The sequence below is a fragment of the Platichthys flesus genome, chromosome 2 (assembly GCF_949316205.1).
Source record: "Platichthys flesus chromosome 2, fPlaFle2.1, whole genome shotgun sequence".
Classification (NCBI taxonomy): Eukaryota; Metazoa; Chordata; class Actinopteri; order Pleuronectiformes; family Pleuronectidae; genus Platichthys; species Platichthys flesus.
The window spans coordinates 26,214,811-26,234,753 of NC_084946.1; the positions used below are offsets into that span (position 1 = coordinate 26,214,811).

At 43.2% G+C, this 19,943-nt stretch overlaps 3 protein-coding genes across 4 annotated transcripts; 2 read left to right on the plus strand and 1 right to left on the minus strand.

Annotated features, from left to right (window-relative positions):
• The first annotated feature begins 1,118 nt into the window (after positions 1 to 1,118).
• Positions 1,119 to 11,671, plus strand: appl1 (adaptor protein, phosphotyrosine interaction, PH domain and leucine zipper containing 1). Its single transcript, XM_062408903.1, has 22 exons — positions 1,119 to 1,405; positions 3,120 to 3,218; positions 3,342 to 3,401; positions 4,072 to 4,143; positions 4,277 to 4,364; positions 4,516 to 4,557; positions 4,767 to 4,825; positions 5,196 to 5,342; positions 5,639 to 5,721; positions 5,841 to 6,002; positions 6,401 to 6,589; positions 6,687 to 6,729; positions 6,818 to 6,874; positions 7,083 to 7,174; positions 7,250 to 7,429; positions 7,827 to 7,879; positions 8,017 to 8,191; positions 8,807 to 8,843; positions 9,033 to 9,173; positions 9,291 to 9,341; positions 9,720 to 9,809; positions 9,910 to 11,671. The coding sequence occupies exons 1-22, from the start codon at positions 1,352 to 1,354 to the stop codon at positions 10,060 to 10,062; spliced, it is 2,127 nt and encodes a 708-aa protein (XP_062264887.1). The 5' UTR covers positions 1,119 to 1,351; the 3' UTR covers positions 10,063 to 11,671.
• A 446-nt stretch (positions 11,672 to 12,117) lies between these two features.
• Positions 12,118 to 15,660, minus strand: LOC133971548 (uncharacterized). Its single transcript, XM_062408960.1, has 7 exons — positions 15,567 to 15,660; positions 14,097 to 14,202; positions 13,464 to 13,544; positions 13,189 to 13,298; positions 13,003 to 13,074; positions 12,720 to 12,842; positions 12,118 to 12,627 (listed from the first exon to the last, which is right to left on the minus strand). The coding sequence occupies exons 2-7, from the start codon at positions 14,161 to 14,163 to the stop codon at positions 12,541 to 12,543; spliced, it is 540 nt and encodes a 179-aa protein (XP_062264944.1). The 5' UTR covers positions 14,164 to 14,202; positions 15,567 to 15,660; the 3' UTR covers positions 12,118 to 12,540.
• Positions 15,587 to 18,980, plus strand: LOC133971528 (mucin-2-like). 2 transcript variants are annotated; one of them, XM_062408930.1, is made up of 6 exons: positions 15,587 to 15,701; positions 16,430 to 16,701; positions 17,114 to 17,485; positions 17,782 to 18,080; positions 18,321 to 18,448; positions 18,545 to 18,980. In XM_062408930.1, exons 2-6 carry the CDS (start codon positions 16,584 to 16,586, stop codon positions 18,744 to 18,746), a joined length of 1,119 nt encoding a protein of 372 aa, XP_062264914.1. In that variant the 5' UTR covers positions 15,587 to 15,701; positions 16,430 to 16,583; the 3' UTR covers positions 18,747 to 18,980. The 2 variants fall into 2 exon arrangements, with proteins under 2 accessions (XP_062264914.1, XP_062264922.1); XM_062408938.1 differs by having other exon boundaries at positions 15,609 to 15,701; positions 16,404 to 16,701.
• The last annotated feature ends 963 nt before the right edge of the window (positions 18,981 to 19,943 follow it).

Consider the following 19,943-nt stretch of genomic DNA (forward strand, 5'->3'; position numbering starts at 1 on the left):
TTCGCTCCATCAACCACCCACCTGGCCAAAGACGAGCTGTAACTTAACCAGGTTAACATGACATGCATTGGATTTAAGTTTTACTCAACAAATGGTTCTTTGATGATTCGCACAAATAAGCATCCTACAGCAACAAATGATTATATTTTCCTAAGAAGCAAACTTGTGTGTCTGTGCAAATGAATCCGGGACCCAGCTGTTGAGACCTACAACACCAAACGGAGAGTTGGAGCTGCCCATGTTCAGCCCCCACAGTTTGGGCATCAGTCTGAGCTGCTGTGGTAAAGAAAGTGTTCCTCATGGTGCCCTGGTTCCCCCCCCAGGAAGGAGGAAGCTCATTCTTGACCATAGGCTGCTTGTAATTATGGACGACATGAGAGATGCCCAAAAGAGAAGCCAAATCACGTTGATTGCCCCCTGGTGGCTGGTTGCAGTGTAGATCATAAACCCTCTCCTTCTTAATGTTAATAGATGGGACGATCTCAAATTTCAAATTTCCGTGTTAATTATTTTGGTAAGTTTTAGTTATTTGATGTGTCGACACCCTGACTCCACTCCTGCGTCACCACCGTGCGTGTCTGACTCCAAATCATGACGCAACATGGCAGCACCTGCATCCAGGATAATTTTGGGGTTATATTAAGTTATATTATATATGATTTTTTTGTAGAAAGGAAGTGCACACATGCTGTACATCTTTATTTAAAGTCTGAGATCCTGACAGGTTTGTTGTAGCTTCACAAGTCACAGTTAGTGTCCTGTTTAAACAAGTTCAAAGATTTTATTTGCATCCATTAAATTGTATTGTTGTTTCTGCTCCTTAAAGTAGTTGACAACGTTATGCATGAAACTCACTGAATCTCAATCAGGTTTATTGCCAAGCAGTTTTACACATATAAGGAATTTGCTGTGGTGTATTTGTACAAGTATAAATATTAAATATATAAATACTATAAGTACCAATGGAGGGTTGTGCAAAGTATTGTTATAAAGTAAAATTGAAGGAAAGGGAACAACGTTTTTTTTACTGTTTCCCATACAATCCCACAAACTCCTGCAGAATCAGATACGCCGCCATTATGGCTCTGATTTCCACACAAACACAGCGGAACAGCGACACTGCTCCGATCCAACATGGCGCCTTTCCCACCCTTTAAACAACCAACCAATCACCACCGTGGGTGTCACTTTCTAACCAATCAGAGTGCACCCGAGGGGCGGGACTCGCGCAGCTGGGTGGATCTTGTTTTGGGGTGTTGGAGGTTTCCTGGAGCTTCTGGAGCTGTCGCGGTGATTTCTTGCGTCTTTTCCCCGTCGATCGACACCGATTCCCCGCGCGCCCGCCGCAGCCATGCCCGGAATAGAGAAGCTGCCCATAGAGGAGACTCTGGAGGACAGCCCGCAGGTAACACACGCCTTTGCCCGGAGCCTCCAGCTAGCTAGCATGCTAACTAGGCTAGCTGTCTCTGTAGCCTCGGTGTTTGCCAACAACAACCAGCGGGGAGATGATGATAACGGGCCGGCGAACCAGAGCGGTGAGGCGGGCAGCTCTCATCCGACACGCCCGCGGTTCTAGGCGATGGAGTCAACGGGTCAAAGTGTCAAACATCAGCCCCGGGGTTTTGGTTAACACTGAAATGTGAACTAAATGACCAGGCTGCTACTTCCTTAGCCACCGAGCTAAATGCTTCTCAGCCAGGCGGAAGTGTCATCCAGCTGCTCTCTGTCACTCCGAGCCGGGGGGTGGGAAAGATGCTCAGGCACTGCAGCAGGTTCGGGACTCGACCTCAGATCAGGGGCTGGAGTCTGTGGAGCTGCAGCTGGAATACGAGTCAGTGCAGATGCTAAGTGATCCAGGTCGTGGTAGATAACAGATGACCTGATTCTAGCACTTAGGACAGGTGGATTAAAAGAGTGGGATCAGTTCAGTGGAGATGCAATGATCAGGTCACTCTCTCAGTTTGGTTCATGGTCAGATTATCATGAGTCTTCATTGCTTCCGCCAAAGAAGTGATGTCTTCCCTCGTCAGCAGGACTACGCAAATAATACTGAGCTGATTGGCACATTTTGGAGCAACCCAACATGGGCCAGGAAAGAACCATTTAAATGTTGTAGCGGATCCAGTTTTAAAGGTTCAGTGTGTAGACTTTTTTTGTGACATCTAGTGGTGAAGTGTTGCAGCTGAACACCCCTCACCTCATCCTCTCCTTCCTAACACGACAGAGAAGCTGTGGCAGCCTTCAGTTGTCATAAAAACTCAAAAGGTGTTTTGGTTGTCCAGTCTGGGCTGCTGTAGAAAACATGGCGGCCTCCGTAAAGAGGACCCGGTGTGACTATATGAAGTATTTAAATATAAACGGCCCATTCTAGGATGAAGAAATCCACAATTTGTATTATTTAGTTGAAACACACTAGCTGAAACATCACTAGGATTATTTCTATATTCAATTTCTGCAAACTTTCACCTGACTCTTCCACACTGGACCTTTTAAGGGGAAGAAGGATGAATATTTACATAATCACATTTTGGCTGTCAGATTAATGGAATGACTGTGAGTTAATCATTTGAGTGGTTTCCCATGAGATAGATAGATAGATAGATAGATAGATAGATAGATAGATAGATAGATAGATAGATAGATAGATAGAAGCAACATTTTGGTATAATTCGAAGAGTTGGACATCTACATAGACAGTCACTCACTGTAGTGAAGGGCTCGTCCAATCGGAAAGGTCTCTCAGATCACTGTCCAAAAGCTTTGCAGTTTACTACACTGATGCCAAACTCTCAGTTGTTTGCAAAAGTTTGGGCAAATCTTAAATTCAAAAGTATTGATTTCTGAACTCTTGCCAACAGACGTTTGGGCCCAACACTAAGTCATGGTTTTTAGTTACTGCCCTTTGTGTGGCGGTGGAATTATTCTCTCAGTGCCGACTTTTGCATTAAACAGTTTTTACCTCTCACAAAAAATGCAGTTGAGACACATGGGCTGCGGGGACAAGCAGCAGGTGTGGATCCAGGCTGGTTTGGTTGTTGGCAGTTACACGGGGGGGGGGGGGGGGTTTATGATTTAACACGGGCTTCATTTCCCCACTCTGTTGTGTGCTCTGTGTGCAGACCCGCTCTCTGCTGGGAGTGTTTGAGGAGGACACTGCAGCCGTCTCCAACTACTGTACACAGCTCTATCAGGCAATGCAGAGGATTTATGACGCGCAGGTACACACACTCACACAGACACACACACCGCACACACAACTAGAACACACAGCGACATGAATATGTGGCTGATTGAATTGTGTGTTTCCAGATGCTCAGCGCTGTGCCTGTTTATTATTCCAGAACGAGCTCAGTGCTGCCACACACCTGACCTCCAGGCTGCTGAAAGAGTACGACAAACAGGTGACCCGCTTTCTCCCAACATCCGCCTACCAGCTCCAACACAAGACCTGTATCAGGTCACTCTGTGTCAAATCAGCTTTCGCTCCGTCACGGATCTAAATGGAATTTGTCCTGCTGATTCGGTCACTTGACGGATTTATGGAACCGATATGTGACGTGTCTCAGATCCTAAATATGATATGACAGAGTTAGAATATTTTTGACAGGGGACTCAGACCTGTCATATATTCTATACCGAGTTCAGAGATAAATATAGTTTTCCATATAGTTTAAAAGCTTCTTTTCAGCTCCTTATCTATCTAAGTGGTTGGCTGTTTTTTTCCCGGTTCAGTTGGTTTCTCATGTGATCGAATCAGCTCGAACAAATTTCATTAATATCTGTGAGGGTGCAGCACAAAGTTATGTAATGTGATGATTTGACATGGAATGACCCTAATATTCAATATAAGACTAGACTGATTATGAGACTAGACGTGTTTCTGATATATAATTTTGAATAAAAAACACATTCTCATTATCTGTAAGCAACAGTCATTTCCTGGCTGAGACAGATGATTTAGTCGGCTCCTTCAGTAAAGACGTAACAAAAGAAATCCTTTCTCCACGGCAGCTCAACACATGACATGAGTTCCCAGTTTCATGTCTTCTGTGGTGGTGTTGTTGTGTGCAGCGTTTTCCTCTAGGGGGCGACGATGAGGTGATGAGCTCCACCCTGCAGCAGTTTGCAACAGTCATCGATGAGGTGAGAGAACACAAACACAGATTTGTGTCTCGCTTGACTTTGACATAGACTCTCTGCTGCAATAACCAGCTGTTTATCTGTTTATCTGATTCACAATTAGAAATGTCCATCTTCTCTGTCTGTCTCTTGCTAGTTGAGCTCCTGTCACGCTGTCTTGTCCACCCAACTCGCAGACGCCATGATGTTTCCCATCACTCAGTTCAAAGAAAGAGACCTGAAGGGTAGGACACACACACACACACACACATACAGGCAAAGTTCACTTATACTAGTATGTGTTTATTCTGTATGTGGTTAATTTACCAAGCAAAACCAACCCTTATACTTTAACTTCTTCTATAACTTATCTACGTTTTTATTGTGTCTTTCCAGAGATCCTCACTCTGAAAGAAGTCTTCCAGATATCCAGTGATGGTAAATCATCACTACTCTTTGTCAGGTTGTTTCGATTGATGCTTTTCTGATCCTCTTTTCTTTGACTGAAACAACTGTTTGATTTTGACCTCGTTTTTTTTTTTTGTCTTGAGCGATACTAACTTGTTTCTGCCGAGCTGGAAAAAAGGAAAGGTGAGGAAAATATGTTTCACCTTTCAAAATGAACGTTTGTCTGTTTCTGTGTGCAGATCATGACACAGCCAATAATCGATACAGCCGCCTGTCCAAGAAGAGGGACAATGACAAGGTAGTGGCATTAGTGGGTTTATTCTTCAGTACTTTAATACCACAGAAATATACTAAACAGCTAAGTCAATTAATTTATAATGTTTAAATCATCTGTATTTGATAACTGTGTAATTTTGTCACGAGGAAACTACAGATAAAGCTTTGGAATGAGTTCTGTTGTTGTGTTGAGCAGAAACAATTAAGACTCTAAACATTTAACTTCTTCATTATCCAGTTGTAAGAGTTCTGGAAAAGTTGTGTTCTTAAATTAACATTTCACAACACAGTCATCAATTTAGATATAATATCTGTGACCACACGATAATATCTCAGAATACGATATTATCTGAGGAAACTGAGCTGAGAGTGAAGTCTTGTTTGTTTTGAAGATGCGGGCCGAGGTCGTGGAGGACGTTTACACTTCCCGCAAGAAACAGCACCAGACCATGATGCACTACTTCTGCTCACTGAACACATTACAGTACAAGAAGAAAACGGCCCTGCTGGAGCCTCTGCTGGGCTACATGCAGGCCCAGGTACACACATACACACACACAAACACACACATAATCCTGAACTAGAAGAGCTGCCACTATAAGAACTCCTCATAGAAGGTTCTTTGCTGAATTAACAGTTTTCAAGACTTCTCCGTCTTTTTTACTGATCTATTGTTCAGCTTTGAACTTGCTGGACCTCGTTCTGACAGGTGAAGCTGTGACGAGCAGTCACTCACAAGTCGGTCAGAAACATTGCTGTGATGTTGTAGTTGTTGCAGTGAACTGGTTCATTTGGAATCAGTCATTTTTCTGTTTGTGGTGTTTTCTCTGTGCAGATCAGTTTCTTCAAGCTGGGGTCAGAAAATCTCACCCAGCAGTGGGAAGACTTCCTGGGAACCATAGGAACCAGCGTCCAGAAGTAAGAAGCCTCCACCGCACCGCTTCCTTCAAGAACTTTCTAAAATACAAAGTATTTATCAACATTAACTCGAGTTTTAAACATGTTATAACTGTGTGTGTGTGTGTGTGTGTGCGTAGTGTCCGTCGGGAGATGGAGGCGGAGGTGGGGCAGATGCAGCAGAGCATCCAACAGATAGAAACATCATGTGACACCCTGTATGCACCGTGTGACCCTGACCCCGCCCTCGCACCTGTCTGTCGCAACCTGACCAGGAAACAGGGCTACCTGTACATCCGCAAGTAAGACACACACACACACACACACACACACATAGAAAAAAACACTCATTGACACAGACTGTATATAAAGATGGACGACATAAACCATCTTGATCGACCCCTGGTGGCTGGCTGCAGTATAGGTCATAACCCCCACCTTCTCCATGTTAGCAGATGGGACATGGAACAAGCTAAAAAGTAAAAGTACATAACATTTAGACAGAAGGGGTTAATGTCATTTTGCTCGTTCTAATCAGACTGATGTTTAGTCAAAGTGTTTCTGGTTATAAACACACGGTTTAGTAGTTTTTATATGTTATGAGCTAGGACCCTGCTTGCTGCTGCTCTGCTGGTGAAATTACCAATAAGTTGTTGACACTTGTGAGTTTGTTGAAGTGTCCACTCTGTGTGTCCCTCAGTAAAACAGGTCTGGTGTCTTCATCCTGGGAGCGACAGTACTTCTTCACGCAGGGGGGTAACCTGATGCAGCAGGGCCGCGGAGAGGTGGCGGGGGGGCTGCTCACGGACCTGGACAACTGCTCCGTCATGGCAGTCGACAGCGACGACCGCCGCTTCTGCTTCCAGGTCACATCCTTCGATGGCAAGAAGTCAGAGCTCCTCCCGTTCTTTCCACTGTAACTCCCATCGGCTGCTCTCGCCTTTTTAAGTACTGACGCCACCTTTTCCCGCTTTGTGTCCCGTCAGAGTGGTGACGCTGCAGTCGGAGACCAGGAAGGACTGTGAGGAGGTAACTTGTTTGTCTGCCACGTGCTTGTGACGTCTGTCCGCTGCTCTGGTGATTTCTCACTCTGTCCATCTGCCGCTTCTCCCTCCAGTGGATCTCCACCATAAACAACATCTCCAAGAGGATCTACCTGAGTGAGAACGCAGAGGTCTGTGTCCGTCTTCCTTCTTTACTTCCTTCCCAGTCAAAGGTCACAGAGGAAAATTTTAGGTGTTCACATAGTTTTGGAACTGTCGTTATCTAATTGAATATCAATGGATCGATATGAAACAAGGGTAACGAGAAGCAGAAAACAAGATGCTTTCAAATTCTTTTCCTATTGGTTGATGCTGACTGTACTGTCTTCCCATTGGCAGGAGCTGGCAGCCAGAGTGAACCAATCAGCTATTGAGGCTGTGACGCCATCACCGTCCTTCCAGCAGAGACACGAGAGCATGAGACCCAGCAGGTAGTTTTGACACTGACCTCACAGCCTATCAGCTGCCAGGTCAAATGTCTGAACCCCTCTCTCTCTCCATCCCAGTAAAGGGCGCGTGGGCCGAGCGAGCAGTATCAGCTCGGTGGGGTCCGAGCCGTCGCCCGCTCTCTCCGTTCTCTCATTGGACGCGCTGGTTGCACCGGAAACACCCATCCAGTTTGACATCATCTCCCCCGTCAGCGAAGAAATCTCAGGGCAGAGCAAGACGGCGGCACAGTCCGGCAGGTGTGTGTGTTTGTGTGTGTGTGTGTGTGTGTGTGTGTGTGTTTGTGTACAACACTAAACAGGATCAATACAAAAAGAGATCTTCGCAAAAAATATACCAACATCACCCACTCTACCTGAGGAGATCCACGCACTAATACACTAAAAACATTGTCATTAGTGAGTCCTCCTCAAACTGCAGAGTGCAGCTAGAAAACTCTGTGTACATCCTTCCTGGTTTATCTGCAATGAAGTGTGTGCGTGTGTGTGTCTGTGTGTGTGTGTGTGTGTGTGTGTGTGTGTGTGTGTGTGTGTGTGTGTGTGTGTGTGTGTGTGTGTGTGTGTGTGTGTGTGTGTGTGTGTGTGTGTGTGTGTGTGTGTGTGTGTGTGTGTGTGTGTGTGTGTGTGTGTCCTTCAGAAGGAGTAATCCGTTCGGAGAGTCTGGAGACAGCACATCAGAAGAGAGTGAAGGTAACGTGTATCATTTTTACTTTCTATATCTTACAATTGTGATTATATTTAGTATTGTATTATATTTAAATTGTTCTTGTATGTGTGGTCTTTTGTGTGTGTGTGTGTGATTTTTTTCCTGGGACCGCGTCGTCCAGAGTCGATCCTCCACCAGCTCTTCATCGTCCGCTTCCTGGGCTCCATGGAGGTGAGGACGCCCGAGTCCCCAGACGTCATCTCTGAGACCATGAGACAGATCCTGGCCGCCAGAGCCATCCACAACATCTTCAGGATGACCGAGTCCCACCTGCTGGTGACCTGCGACTGCCTCAAGTAAGAACCACGCAGCGACTGTGTCGTGAGGGTGAAGACAAATCTGAACGTCATAGAAATGTTGTGTTGTGAGGACCAGTCCCACAGGAATCTGCTGTCGAGTGTTTCAGCCCCAGTAGCGCCCTCTACAGGCGGTAAATGTTCATTACAGCCACAATGTGAACGTGTTGGACAGAGCAGAAGAGTCTCTGATCACCGTTAGTGAAACAAAACTTCACACAGAATCTCATTAGAGTTATTCCTGGAAGATTAGTGTGTAGCTAAATCTTTAAAGTTTGTCCTGACATGAGGAAATACCACAGAGTCATGAAGTCACCCAAACATCATCGAGTCATAAATATTTAAAACTCAAAAACTACTCAACCGATTTGAATGAAATGTTGTGGAAGAGGTGGATCTAGGATTTATGTTTACCACTATAACATTGAGAGATAGAAGAATAAAAACAAATCAACAATATTTAGTGGACTGACATTTATGAGTGTGAGGAACTTGGTGCAGATTCAAATAAACATCTGGATCCAGTGGATTTCGTAAGGGGACTTTTGGGCCTTAGCTGCTCAACCTTTTTCTAAACAGTTTAGTATTTTAATCAAAGTATCTTATTTCTTTCAGGCTTATTGATCCTCAGACACAAATCACTCGACTCAGGGTAAGAGATCTTTCTACATTAGATCCTTGATTTCGTTTCAGTGTCTAATTGTTCATGATGCGTTCTATTTTTATCTTTCGCTGTCCACTTCTCTGGCCTCCCTCCTCCACCTCCTCCTCCTCCTCCTCCTCCTCCTCCTCCTCCTCCTCCTCCTCCTCCTCCTCCTCCTCCTCCTCTCTCCTGCTGCAGTTCCCTCTGTCCAGCGTGCTCCAGTGTTCGTCCCATCAGGACAACAAGAGGCTGTTTGGTTTGGTCTTGCAGCCGGCGAGTGAGCGCTGCGACAGCCGAGCCGTCGGCTACATTTTTGAGTCCAACAACGACGGAGAGAAGGTTGTCTCTCTCTCTCTCTCTCTCTCTCTCTCTCTCTCTCCATCCGTTTGTCTGACCCCCCCCCCTGTTGTGTCCGTCTGTCTGTCTGACCTGTCTGTTCTCTGTCATGTGTTGCAGATCTGTGACAGTGTCGGTCTGGCCAAGCAGATCGCCTTCCACTCCGAGATGGTGAGACTCATTAGAAACTCTGTTTATAGACTGTCTATAAAGATGGATGACATGGCAACTCCCCAAAAGTGAAGCCACAGTGTCTGTATCTAGGTCATAAATCCTGCCTCCTCCATTGTAATGGAAGATGGTTTCTGTCATGATGAGTTCTTATCACACTGATGTAAATCCAAGTTGCATCATTGGCAGAAGATGGCAGCGATTGTATCCATGATGTTCTGGCTTCACTTCTGGATCATGGAAGGAAGTAGAGACGTATCATCCATCTTGACGAACAGTCTATGAGCCCACTCCCTCACTTGGTGTGGATGTTATGATGATTCCTTCAGGTGTCGTTGTGGATGTGAATCATTTTCTTGGGGGGTGGGGTTTGTGCAGGACCGAAAGGCGGTGGAGAAGAGGAAGGAGCAGGACAAGGCCAAAGAGAAACAGCAGGAGGAACTCAGCAAACAGAGACAGATAGAGAAGGTGACCTCTGATCCTTTAACCCTAACCCCCCCATGTGTGGGCGACAGACAGACAGGGATTTTTCTAGATTTGATATCTAACTCAAGCGTTGTCTTTCCAGGATCTGGAGGAGCAGAGTCGTCTGATCGCCGCCTCGAGTCGTCCGGCCAACCCGCCCGCCGCTGACGGACAGTTTCTAGTGCTCAGCAACAGCCCGTCAGAGGACGGTGAGGCTGGGGACGAGGGGAAGAAGACGGGCGAGTCGGAGGCCTGATGATACGGAGGCATGTTTTACTTCCCTTGCAGGTCCCGGCTGGTTCTGTTGAAGCAGCCGCTCAGGAACCAGAGGAGGGGAACGCCACCCGCCCACCCCGGCTGCCTGGGACTGGAAAACATGTGCTCCCTCTAATGGACTCCCATATTCGTGATCGAGCCCATCACTCTGAAAATAGAGGACAAACTGAACACACCCTCACTATATGTGGAGGAGGAGGAAGAGCAGGAGAAGGAGCAGGAGGAGCAGGAGGAGCAGGAGGAGGTGGTGTAGGAGGAAGAGGAAGGGGGGAGTGGACGAAGAAACTCCTCGTAACAGACTCGTGTTTTATTATGTGTGTAAAAACGCTTTTATATCGGCTCCGCTCTCCAGAAAAAAACAAAAAATATAGATTAACCTGTAAGTTTCTGTTTTATATGATTATTTTATAAAGAAAAGAGCTAAAAATACTGACAGAGGATAAATAACCAGGATCTGACTCCGGAGAAAACGCAGGAGTTGAATTCAGACAGTGTCAGCTCTTGCTCAAGAGCACTTTGGCCACCTCGGCTCAGACATGTAATGTTCTAAAACAAGAAGTGGAGAGAGAGAAAGAAGGGTCTCTTATTTTGAAGAGTCCTTCCGGTTGAGAAGACATCCTGTGATCTTCATTCATTTCCCTCCAGGGTGAAAAATAACGTCTGAACGTCACCGCTAAATGGTCAAGTTAAAGTAGATTGAGCGGTTTAACCTACTTGTTGAGAGTTGGGTGAGTTTCCTTCTGTGTTGTAATAAATTCAATATTTATGGCTTTTCATCATCATCTTCAGCTGTAGGAAAATCTGATGGTTGTTACTATGAATGAGACTTTTAAATAGATGGTGGAACTCTTCTCCTTCTTCTCGACCCCTGGACGAGTCTCTTCCTGGTTTTCCCTAAATACGGATATTTATATAAACCCCAATCGTTTACTGTGGACCACCCAACTCAGTCAAGTGCTCATCGTTTCCTCAGATAAACTAAAAATGCATCTAGGTCAAAATTTTGTTAGAATTTGGTTGAAAAGATTATTTCTGACGGTTTGCCAAATAGATTTTCTCTCTTTAAAAATACCTAAAGTTTGGGCCCAACAGTTTCATTGGATTCATTCACTAAACTGAAGCACGTGTCCTTCATCCATCTCTTCCACCAAATAACCAGTCGTGAGTTTCTCCTGGCTTCACGATATCTACCTGTGCTTTCACACGTGTGTACCTGGGTCGTTGCTTTGGGGCCTGTTGCGCTTTCCATTGTCCCCCCCCCCCCCCCGAGTGGCTCTCAGCGACCCGAGTGAGCTGCAGAAGATGGAGCTTCAGTCCACAGGTCATTGACTTTTCCTCAGTCGGCTGTGGGGAAGTTAACAAGCTGAGGAAGTTTCTAAATCAGCCTAAAACAAAAGTTACTAATGAAGAGTTGATTTCTCGGTTGTCGTCTTGTGGGAGGAAGTTTCCTCGTGTTGGTGGAGCTGCACTTTAACAACAGACACAACACGACAGGATGGACGGTGTTGAACTGTAAATATGTGCTTGATGTTCCAGTGTCATGATTAATAAAAAGGCTTTTCAATGATAATTAAAACACTAACTCCACCCGTCTGAGTCCGTCTGCTGCTGTTTTCACATCAAATCAACCTCCTTGAGCTACACACCGACATTTAACAATTAACTAGAGGTTTGCTAGCTATGGTCTTTTTAATTTAGCCATGTAAACAATCTTTTCTTGTTATTTCAACAGATTATCAATCACAACAAGGATATTTAATTATATTATATATATTTTTTTAGACCTGTTAGCTGCTAACTCTTTTCTGGGCATTCCTGCCTCTGAAGTATTTTTAAAGGCAAAGTGGAATTTGAATCTTTTTACAAATTAGTTCAGCAAATTTGATAAAATATAAATAAAGGAAACTAGAAAAGTCGCCCCGGGAAAAAGTTCATGTTCACTTTGAAAAGTCATTTGAATTAAAATTAAACCAACAAACAAACTGGACATTATATAAACTTTAATAAAACAAATAAATTACATTTTTTATACTGTCTGATGTGGGAAAAAATTTAAATATACCATCGAGTCATAGAAACGTCTGGGCTGAAGAAACCAAACATCAGGGTAATGAATCAAGAGCTACAACAATAGTTTCCACGTTCGATTTGTTTGTGATGATGAAGTTGTTTGTGCAACAACAAATTACCTGCAGCAGGAAGGTGTCAATAAATAGGATTCTTCAGTTTCAACTTGTTGATCTGACACCTCGTTGTTATATTCATGTTAAAAGGACACGAGTGCAGATCAAACTGTTCATTTTGAGGAGGACGAGGTCACAGCGGTCCAATGTCTTTCTACTGAGCTGGACGTGAGAGGTGAGAGGTCCATTCCACTGGGATCAGTGGTGTTCCTCCTGGTTTCCCCCTCAGTTCACATCCTGGTGCGTTTGAGGACTCTGCAGCTTCACGTCAGCTCCTACTGTCTGAGGACCTGGGTGGAGAGCCAGTCCAGACCCTGGACCAGACCTGCACCACTGACGGCACAGGACGCCTGGACGACCCACTGCAGACACACAAAGAGATTAACACTCGCTGTATGTCAAGTTCAGATGAAACCTCCAGGACGTCTGGTCCACAGGTTGATCTGTCACTCACCGGCTGGGAGATCCCTGATAGGCTCAGGGCCGCGGTGATGTCACTGACGGACATGGCTCTGGGCAAATCCTGTTTGTTGGCTAAAACCAGCAGGGCCACGCCTCTTAGCTCATCCTCCTCCAACTGAGACACAGCAACATGGTGAATGAACAGGAAATCAATCAATCAATCAATCAATCAATCAATCAAACAATCAAAAGATGTTTGTGTTTGTGTGTGTGTGTGTGTGTGTGTGTGTGTGTGTGTGTGTGTGTGTGTGTGTGTGTGTGTGTGTGTGTGTTACCATCCTATGCAGCTCATCTGCAGCCTCTTTAATCCTCTCGGGGTCGTTGCTGTCGACCACATATATCAAACCCTGAGGACGACACACAGACATCACTGTGAGTGTTTGATGGAACAATGGACCAGCGGACCAGTGGACCAGTGGACCAGTGGACTAGTGGACCAGTGGACCAGTGGTGTAACCAACCTGTGTGTTAGTGTAGTAGTGTCTCCACAGAGGTCTGATGACAGTCTGACCACCAACATCCCAAACTGTAAAACTGACGTTCTTATACTCCACCGTCTCCACATTAAAACCTGCACACACACACACACACACACACACACACACACACACACACACACACACACACACACACACACACACACACACACACACACACACACACACACACACACACAACATTAACATGGATTTCCTTTAAAATATTCTTTTGCATAAGCACATTGTAACAGACTGACCAATAGTTGGGATGGTGGTAACGACCTCGGCCAACTTCAGTCTGTAGAGCAGAGTGGTTTTACCTGCTGCATCCAGACCCACTACACACACACACACACACACACACACACACACAGACAAATACAGACACACAAAATTAGAATCACTTAGTTTTTGAAGAGGTCAGACGTCCGTCACAGCTTGTCAGAGGGTGACGTCTCTGATTTCGACATTACGACTTTTAACTGAAGTAAAAAAATAAAATACTGTAACACAAATATACACAAGTACAAAATACAGGCCTGCATCTGTTACTTCCAAGTACTATTAATCAAACGTAGCAAGAGAATCAAACAAAGTTTTACTATCAAATATTATGTTATTGATTATCATTTCTGATGCATTTTACTCTTGTAGAAACTGTTAAAATATAAAATAATATAATGTAATATAATTCATACCACATCTTTTCAAGCTGTGTATCTATCGATTATTGGTATAACTTCATTACTGAATCATTAAACACGACAATTATTAGTTATTAGAAGCCATAACATAAATAAAACAACTTTCAGAAGTAGTTTGACACTTGATGAAGTTGAACATGAGAAAATCAGAAGAATATCAGTTTGATAAAGTTTTAAAGATCTCACCCATTAAAATCCTGACCGGTGTCCTGGAGGTGAACCTGGAGAAGATCTGAGAGAAGATGATGCCCATGATGCTTCAGGTCGAAAGTTCCTCCTCCACTCAATGGCTCTGTTTGTGTGTGAGTGTGTGTGTGTGTGTGTGAGAGAGAGAGAGCGAGAGAGAGAGGCTTTATAGAGCTGCTGCAGCAGGGTGTGTGTGTGTGTGTGTGTGTGTGTCAGATCGGTACACGGTGGCAGTGGAGACGCAGTTTGTGTTTACACCACAAACCGGATATCACTGCATTGACTCACACATGTTTCAAAATAAAGGCTCCAAATTCCAATTTCGCTTTATTCACGAGAGCACTTTGTTAGATAAACACTTGTAATAAAAGACAAGGTTCCTATATTTACATGTGCTTTAAGTAGTATATGCACTCAGACACAAATATATTATTTTACACAAAATTATCTTCAAAAGTTTGAAAAAGTGAAAGTTGAAAATTAATAATTGAAATAAAAAACGAGCAGGATTAAATAAGGCTCCATTTATTTCTTTACACTCAAATAAACATGGGCTTTGATTTGGACTAAAGTAAATTATCTTCATTTGACTCGACTCTGACGTTGATTTTATATTTGTAGTAATTGTCTTTATCTGCTCTTTGTTTTTATAATCAATACAAATCAAATCTATTATCACTACTTTTATTATAATCACTTGACTCAATATGTCTGATCGCTCAAATGCATTTTACCATATGAGTAATAATAATGATGCAATAATATGACACAGAAAGGAAAGGTGCAATTCTGTCGCCTACTTACGTACTTTTATTATACTTAAAGAATATTTTGTGACACATACATGAGTTATGAGTTCTTACAAACACAAGGATATTTTAATAGTGATTTACTGAATCCTGCAATGAATTGGGAGTATTGATAAATACTGTTAGTATGTCTTGATCAATCTGTCACCTTAAATAACTTGATAATAGTATTAATATTATATTATTATTATAAAAATGCCTTTTCATTCATGTCAATGGAGAAAAATCCACAAACTCAGATTATGATGATTTGATGATAAGTTGCCACCAGCGGAGAGCAGAAGCAGATGTTTCTGGATCAGAAATCAAATAAAGAATCAGCCCAGATAAAAAAAGTCCTTCTGGTAGAACATCACTTCTATCACTTCCTGTATAGATACTTTACTAAAAGAAGAAACTCAGATAAAATCAGGAAAGGCTTTTCGATAGAAGAAGGGATTTAGAAGAGGACACTTCCTCAGAGCTTCGAGGCCCTGACTCTAGACGTCTCCTTCATGTGACTGAGGTGATGCTCACTCTGCTCATGAATCCTGTTTCTCCAGGACCATCAAGTGACAAAGCGCCTCAGTGCTAGAGATCAGATGGAGCAAAGGAGAAGTTGTGTAATATTGTGGAGCCAGGAAATGAAGAGGAAGTGGTGTTGATGTGCAGATGAACAAACCTTTGGACTTTGACACAGAGAGACCGCTGCTTGGTCTGGTTTCCTGGTCAGCACCAGTTAATCCACCCGGCCGGTGGAGAACACTCGATCTCCAAAGAGGTTCTCAGGAATTTCAACAGAAAAAAGTTTGACAGCGTAAGTTGTTAGTTTGTGTTTTCTGTGGCTTCTGCACACGTCTGTTAAAAAAGAGAAGTTCACACACAGCCTCCTAAAGAGGATGTTAGAAAAACAGATATCGTGAATCCAAATAATATCATTTCTCTTATTCTTTGGATTTCTGGAAAATGTATTTCTAAATCTTATAATATAAAAGCTGTTGTAAAGCCTTCTTTACACCTTTGACTTATAATTTCATTCATTAATCTGTTGTATTTTAGTCTAACTACACTGGAGTCAAACTCTGTGCAGTTTTGGGAATGAGACATCACGTGGTGCTGTTCCTCTCCTCAGTGGTTTTCCTCCACGTACGAACAATTGTCAGTGCTGATTGCACAACTCCCCTTATGTCTCTCTCTGTCTCTGTCTCTCTCTCTCTCTCTCTCTCTCTCCCCATCTCAGAGAAGCAATTTGATTTACAAAACATTAAACTGTTGATAATTAAACTAAACAAATGTTTAAAGAACTCTATTTATGATGATTTATGATGATGGCTGTTTATTTATTGATTTGTTCTGTGCTTTGTGAAAATAAACGAAGGGCCTCTGTATTTGTTATTTATCTGAAATGGGCACCTGATACCGAACGTGAAGCAAACACCGAGATGTTGTAAAGAGGTGTTGTTCAAACGATGTCAACATACACAACACATGTTGTCTCCACAATCTGGACTCACACCAGAGGCTGGATCTCTTTTCTTTCCACAGAAACAAAAGTTGAAGTATCAACTTCTAAAGCAGGAAATAAGAGCGTAGAGAAGGGTGCAGCCTGTTCAGAGGGACAGTGACTCACAGACACACACAGACACACACAGACACAGATACACACACACTGCAGAGACCTTGCTGAGTGAGGAGAAGGATGAAGATGAAGATGAAGATGAAGCTGCTTTTTGTTCCTATTGTGATGGTTGTGATGTCAGTGCCGGGTGTGACAACATATTTTCAAACCACCTCGACTACATGGACCACAGGTGCACGTACGTATACACACACACAAACACACACACACACTCGGCACACACACACACACACACACACACACACACACACACACACACACACACACACACACACACACACACACACACACACACACACACACACACACACACACACACACACACACACACACACACACACTGATAGCATTGAAACTATACTTGACAAACCGGTTGATTCATTGTAGTAGAAGTACAAACCTTCAGTGTCTCACACCAAAACAAAGGTTTTGATACTATAAAAAAATATATTATATTACATTCCTTTAACATTTATTGCCATTGACAAAAATATAATATACATGAGAACTCTAATAATGTTACTGTGTATTCTAACACTTCTTATGATAGAATGTGCAGAAAAAGATATTTGATGTTTCTCTGTCTCCAGCTCATTCTGCAGTAAATTTGGATGGGAAGATGTTCACCTTATCTTCTAATGGAGGAGGAATCACCTTCTATCCCGCCTCCTACACCCCCCCCAACCCTAGGACTAAGACCACCACCACCACCGCCCCTAGGACCACCACCACCCCTAGGACCACCACCACCCCTAAGATCACCACCACCACACCTAAGACCACCACCACCACCGCCCCTAGGGCCACCACCACAACCCTTAAGACCACCACCACCACCACCCCTAAGACCACCACCACCACCACCCCTAAGACCACCACCACAACCACCCCTAAGACCACCACCACCACCCCTAAGACCACCACTACCACCACCCCTAGGACCACGCCGCTTTCAACTACAGGTGACTGACAAAGTACAAAACCAGTCTGAGTTGTCCATGTGGTATTTACTTAAAGGTGTAATATGAAACTTAAATCCATCAAAAAGATGATATATATATATATATATTATATGCTATATCTTGTTGAGTTGTGATGTACTTACCTTATTCCAGATGTTATTATTCCAAGTTTCAAACTCAAGGACATGTGTCTTTTTTATATTCTATGCCTCCAGAGACCCGTTGTTGCTTAGAATGACAGATTGTGCTTTTAACTTGAATTTGTAAATCAACACTTCCTCATTTACATCCTGCAGGTTTGTCTGTGTGTCTGCGTTACCTCACTGACTATTGGACAACAAGAGACCCCCCACTCCTCAAACTCTTCCCATCCAGCTCAGACCCTGTGACTCTGGGAACCAGCTCCGGTGTTTTCTACTCACTGAACTGGGGGTATTATTACACACAAACTTTCAAAACCAACGTTCAATTCTGGCCTGGAGGTTTTTCCCCGGACATATGGACCAGAGTCTGTGTCACTGTGGACAGTGCAAAGAATGTAGGGCAGGTGTTCAGTGGATCAAACATGAGCATCAGGAAGATACTGCCCCATCAGGTGAGACATGACCTCTGGGGGTCAAACTCTTTGTCTTCTTCGTGTCCGTCACTGTTTCTCATCCTGAGATATTTGTTTTCTTCGTCATCAACACACTCACTCGCTTGCGATGAATCCTGTGGAGGATCTGCTGCTGTGTATTAATCATCTTAAATCTTCATCACTGTCTCTAACATTATCTCCCTGCTGTGTGTGTGTGTGTGTGTGTGTGTGTGTGTGTGTGTGTGTGTGTGTGTTCAGCTTCCACAGGGACAAGAGCCTGTGATCTATGTTCCAGGATTTGATGGTCAGTTGACAGACGTCCAGATGTGGGATTATCCTCTAAACTACAGAGAAATCATCCAATACATGAGGCCCAGCACCTACAGGTAAGAACACGTGTGTGTGTGTGTGTGTGTGTGTGTCTCAGTTTATGATTGATTTATGACTGTTCAGGTTCTAATATATTGTGTTTGTGTCTCTAGGCCGTCCCGTGGCTCTGTCCTCACTTGGTCCGACATCAGCTACTCTCTCCGTGGAAACGCTCTGTTGGAGGACACGTACGAGACGCAGGAGCGACAGCCAATCAGCAAAAGGGGGAGGGGCCGTGGCCTGTGGGGAGAGAAGAAGAGCAGGATGGTTTTTAAAGTGGAGGAGAGTAAGAAAAGAGAGGGAGAGTTTCAGTAAAACATACAGAAGCAGATGGAGAGCAAGCTGCATCCTCTGTTCCTCATTTAATCATCCAATAACAACTCAGAATGAATCAATAATCATCCAATAATAACTCAGAATGAATCAATAATCAGCATTTATCAATATCAAAGGAGAATAATAAAATGTGGTCTGTCATCCTAATATTTTTTTCATTTGCAGTGTGGTTACCATGACCCCATCAACAAATAAAGGCTAATTTCCACACTAATTAAAGTATGCCTACATTTTTTTCCTTTTTCAATGAACCCATGTCTGGTCACATTAACATTTCTCAATAACTGTTATGTTCGTGTTTCGAAGGATGAGGATTAGTTTAAGTCCCAAAGTAGCTTTAAAGCAAGATGCCCTAAGCAACATCTATGTGCATCTTTGTGTTTTCTTACTCTAATCTTTTCTGCTTCTTTAATTACTCATATTTAACAACTGCTGCCACCTAGTGTATAAAACGTGCAGCAGCATCTGATCACAACAATAAGCAACAGGGAAATGTCTTCTTAAAAGATTCTCTGTGAAGGAATTTGATGGATAATATAAGATTTTATCCAGTGCAGTTATCCAAAGTCAGCAATTCTGCTCTGTGAGACAGGGTCCACCAGTTTAAGAACAAATTAATACTTACAATAAATAGTCGAGTACCGTTTGTGGCAATGGGTAGTTCAACTTATCTTTAGTGAAAGCACAATTAGTTTGATCACAAAACAAGAGAGAAACCAGTGTTTGTATTTATAAGAAGTAGAACACTTTTGAGGTACTCCTTAATGTATATTAAAACAGATTAACAAACAAACACAGCCAGTAATAACAGCTGACATGAGCAGTTATAATTTCTCAGTAAAAATTGCAACTGTGTGAGAACCGTTTCCAAAAAGATTCTACTCAAACTGATAACAGACAACGTAAATCAAAGTCAATTTGAAATAGATGTTTCTTTGTCATTAACATAACAGAATGTGTGAAAAACATGACTTTTGTAAAAAGCTCAATTTGTTTATAGGTCTAGCTTTTTTATAGAATCCCAGGGTTCAACAGATGCTCTGTAATGTGTCGTTAATACCACTATCAAATAAATGAAAAGCTTTTCAAAATAATTCAAGAAATTTGAAAGTAGTAACATGGAACAGCCCAACCTGTTCAGGCTTTTCAAACATCAACATTTTTCAATAACAACAC

Bases quoted from the DNA above. Each gene is read 5' to 3' on its own strand.
- appl1 (XM_062408903.1), top strand. From the start codon at position 1,352: ATGCCCGGAATAGAGAAGCTGCCCATAGAGGAGACTCTGGAGGACAGC. The intron at 6,875-7,082 runs GTCTGTGTCCGT...TCCCATTGGCAG, and splicing joins ACCTGAGTGAGAACGCAGAG to GAGCTGGCAGCCAGAGTGAA. The intron at 8,844-9,032 runs GTAAGAGATCTT...CTCCTGCTGCAG, and splicing joins CACAAATCACTCGACTCAGG to TTCCCTCTGTCCAGCGTGCT.
- LOC133971548 (XM_062408960.1), bottom strand. From the start codon at position 14,163: ATGGGCATCATCTTCTCTCAGATCTTCTCCAGGTTCACCTCCAGGACA. The intron at 12,843-13,002 runs GTAACACACACA...GCTGTGTCTCAG, and splicing joins CAGATGAGCTGCATAGGATG to TTGGAGGAGGATGAGCTAAG. The intron at 12,628-12,719 runs GTGAGTGACAGA...GTGTGTCTGCAG, and splicing joins TATCAGGGATCTCCCAGCCG to TGGGTCGTCCAGGCGTCCTG.
- LOC133971528 (XM_062408930.1), top strand. From the start codon at position 16,584: ATGAAGATGAAGATGAAGATGAAGCTGCTTTTTGTTCCTATTGTGATG. The intron at 16,702-17,113 runs GTACGTATACAC...CTCTGTCTCCAG, and splicing joins TACATGGACCACAGGTGCAC to CTCATTCTGCAGTAAATTTG. The intron at 18,081-18,320 runs GTGAGACATGAC...GTGTGTGTTCAG, and splicing joins GGAAGATACTGCCCCATCAG to CTTCCACAGGGACAAGAGCC.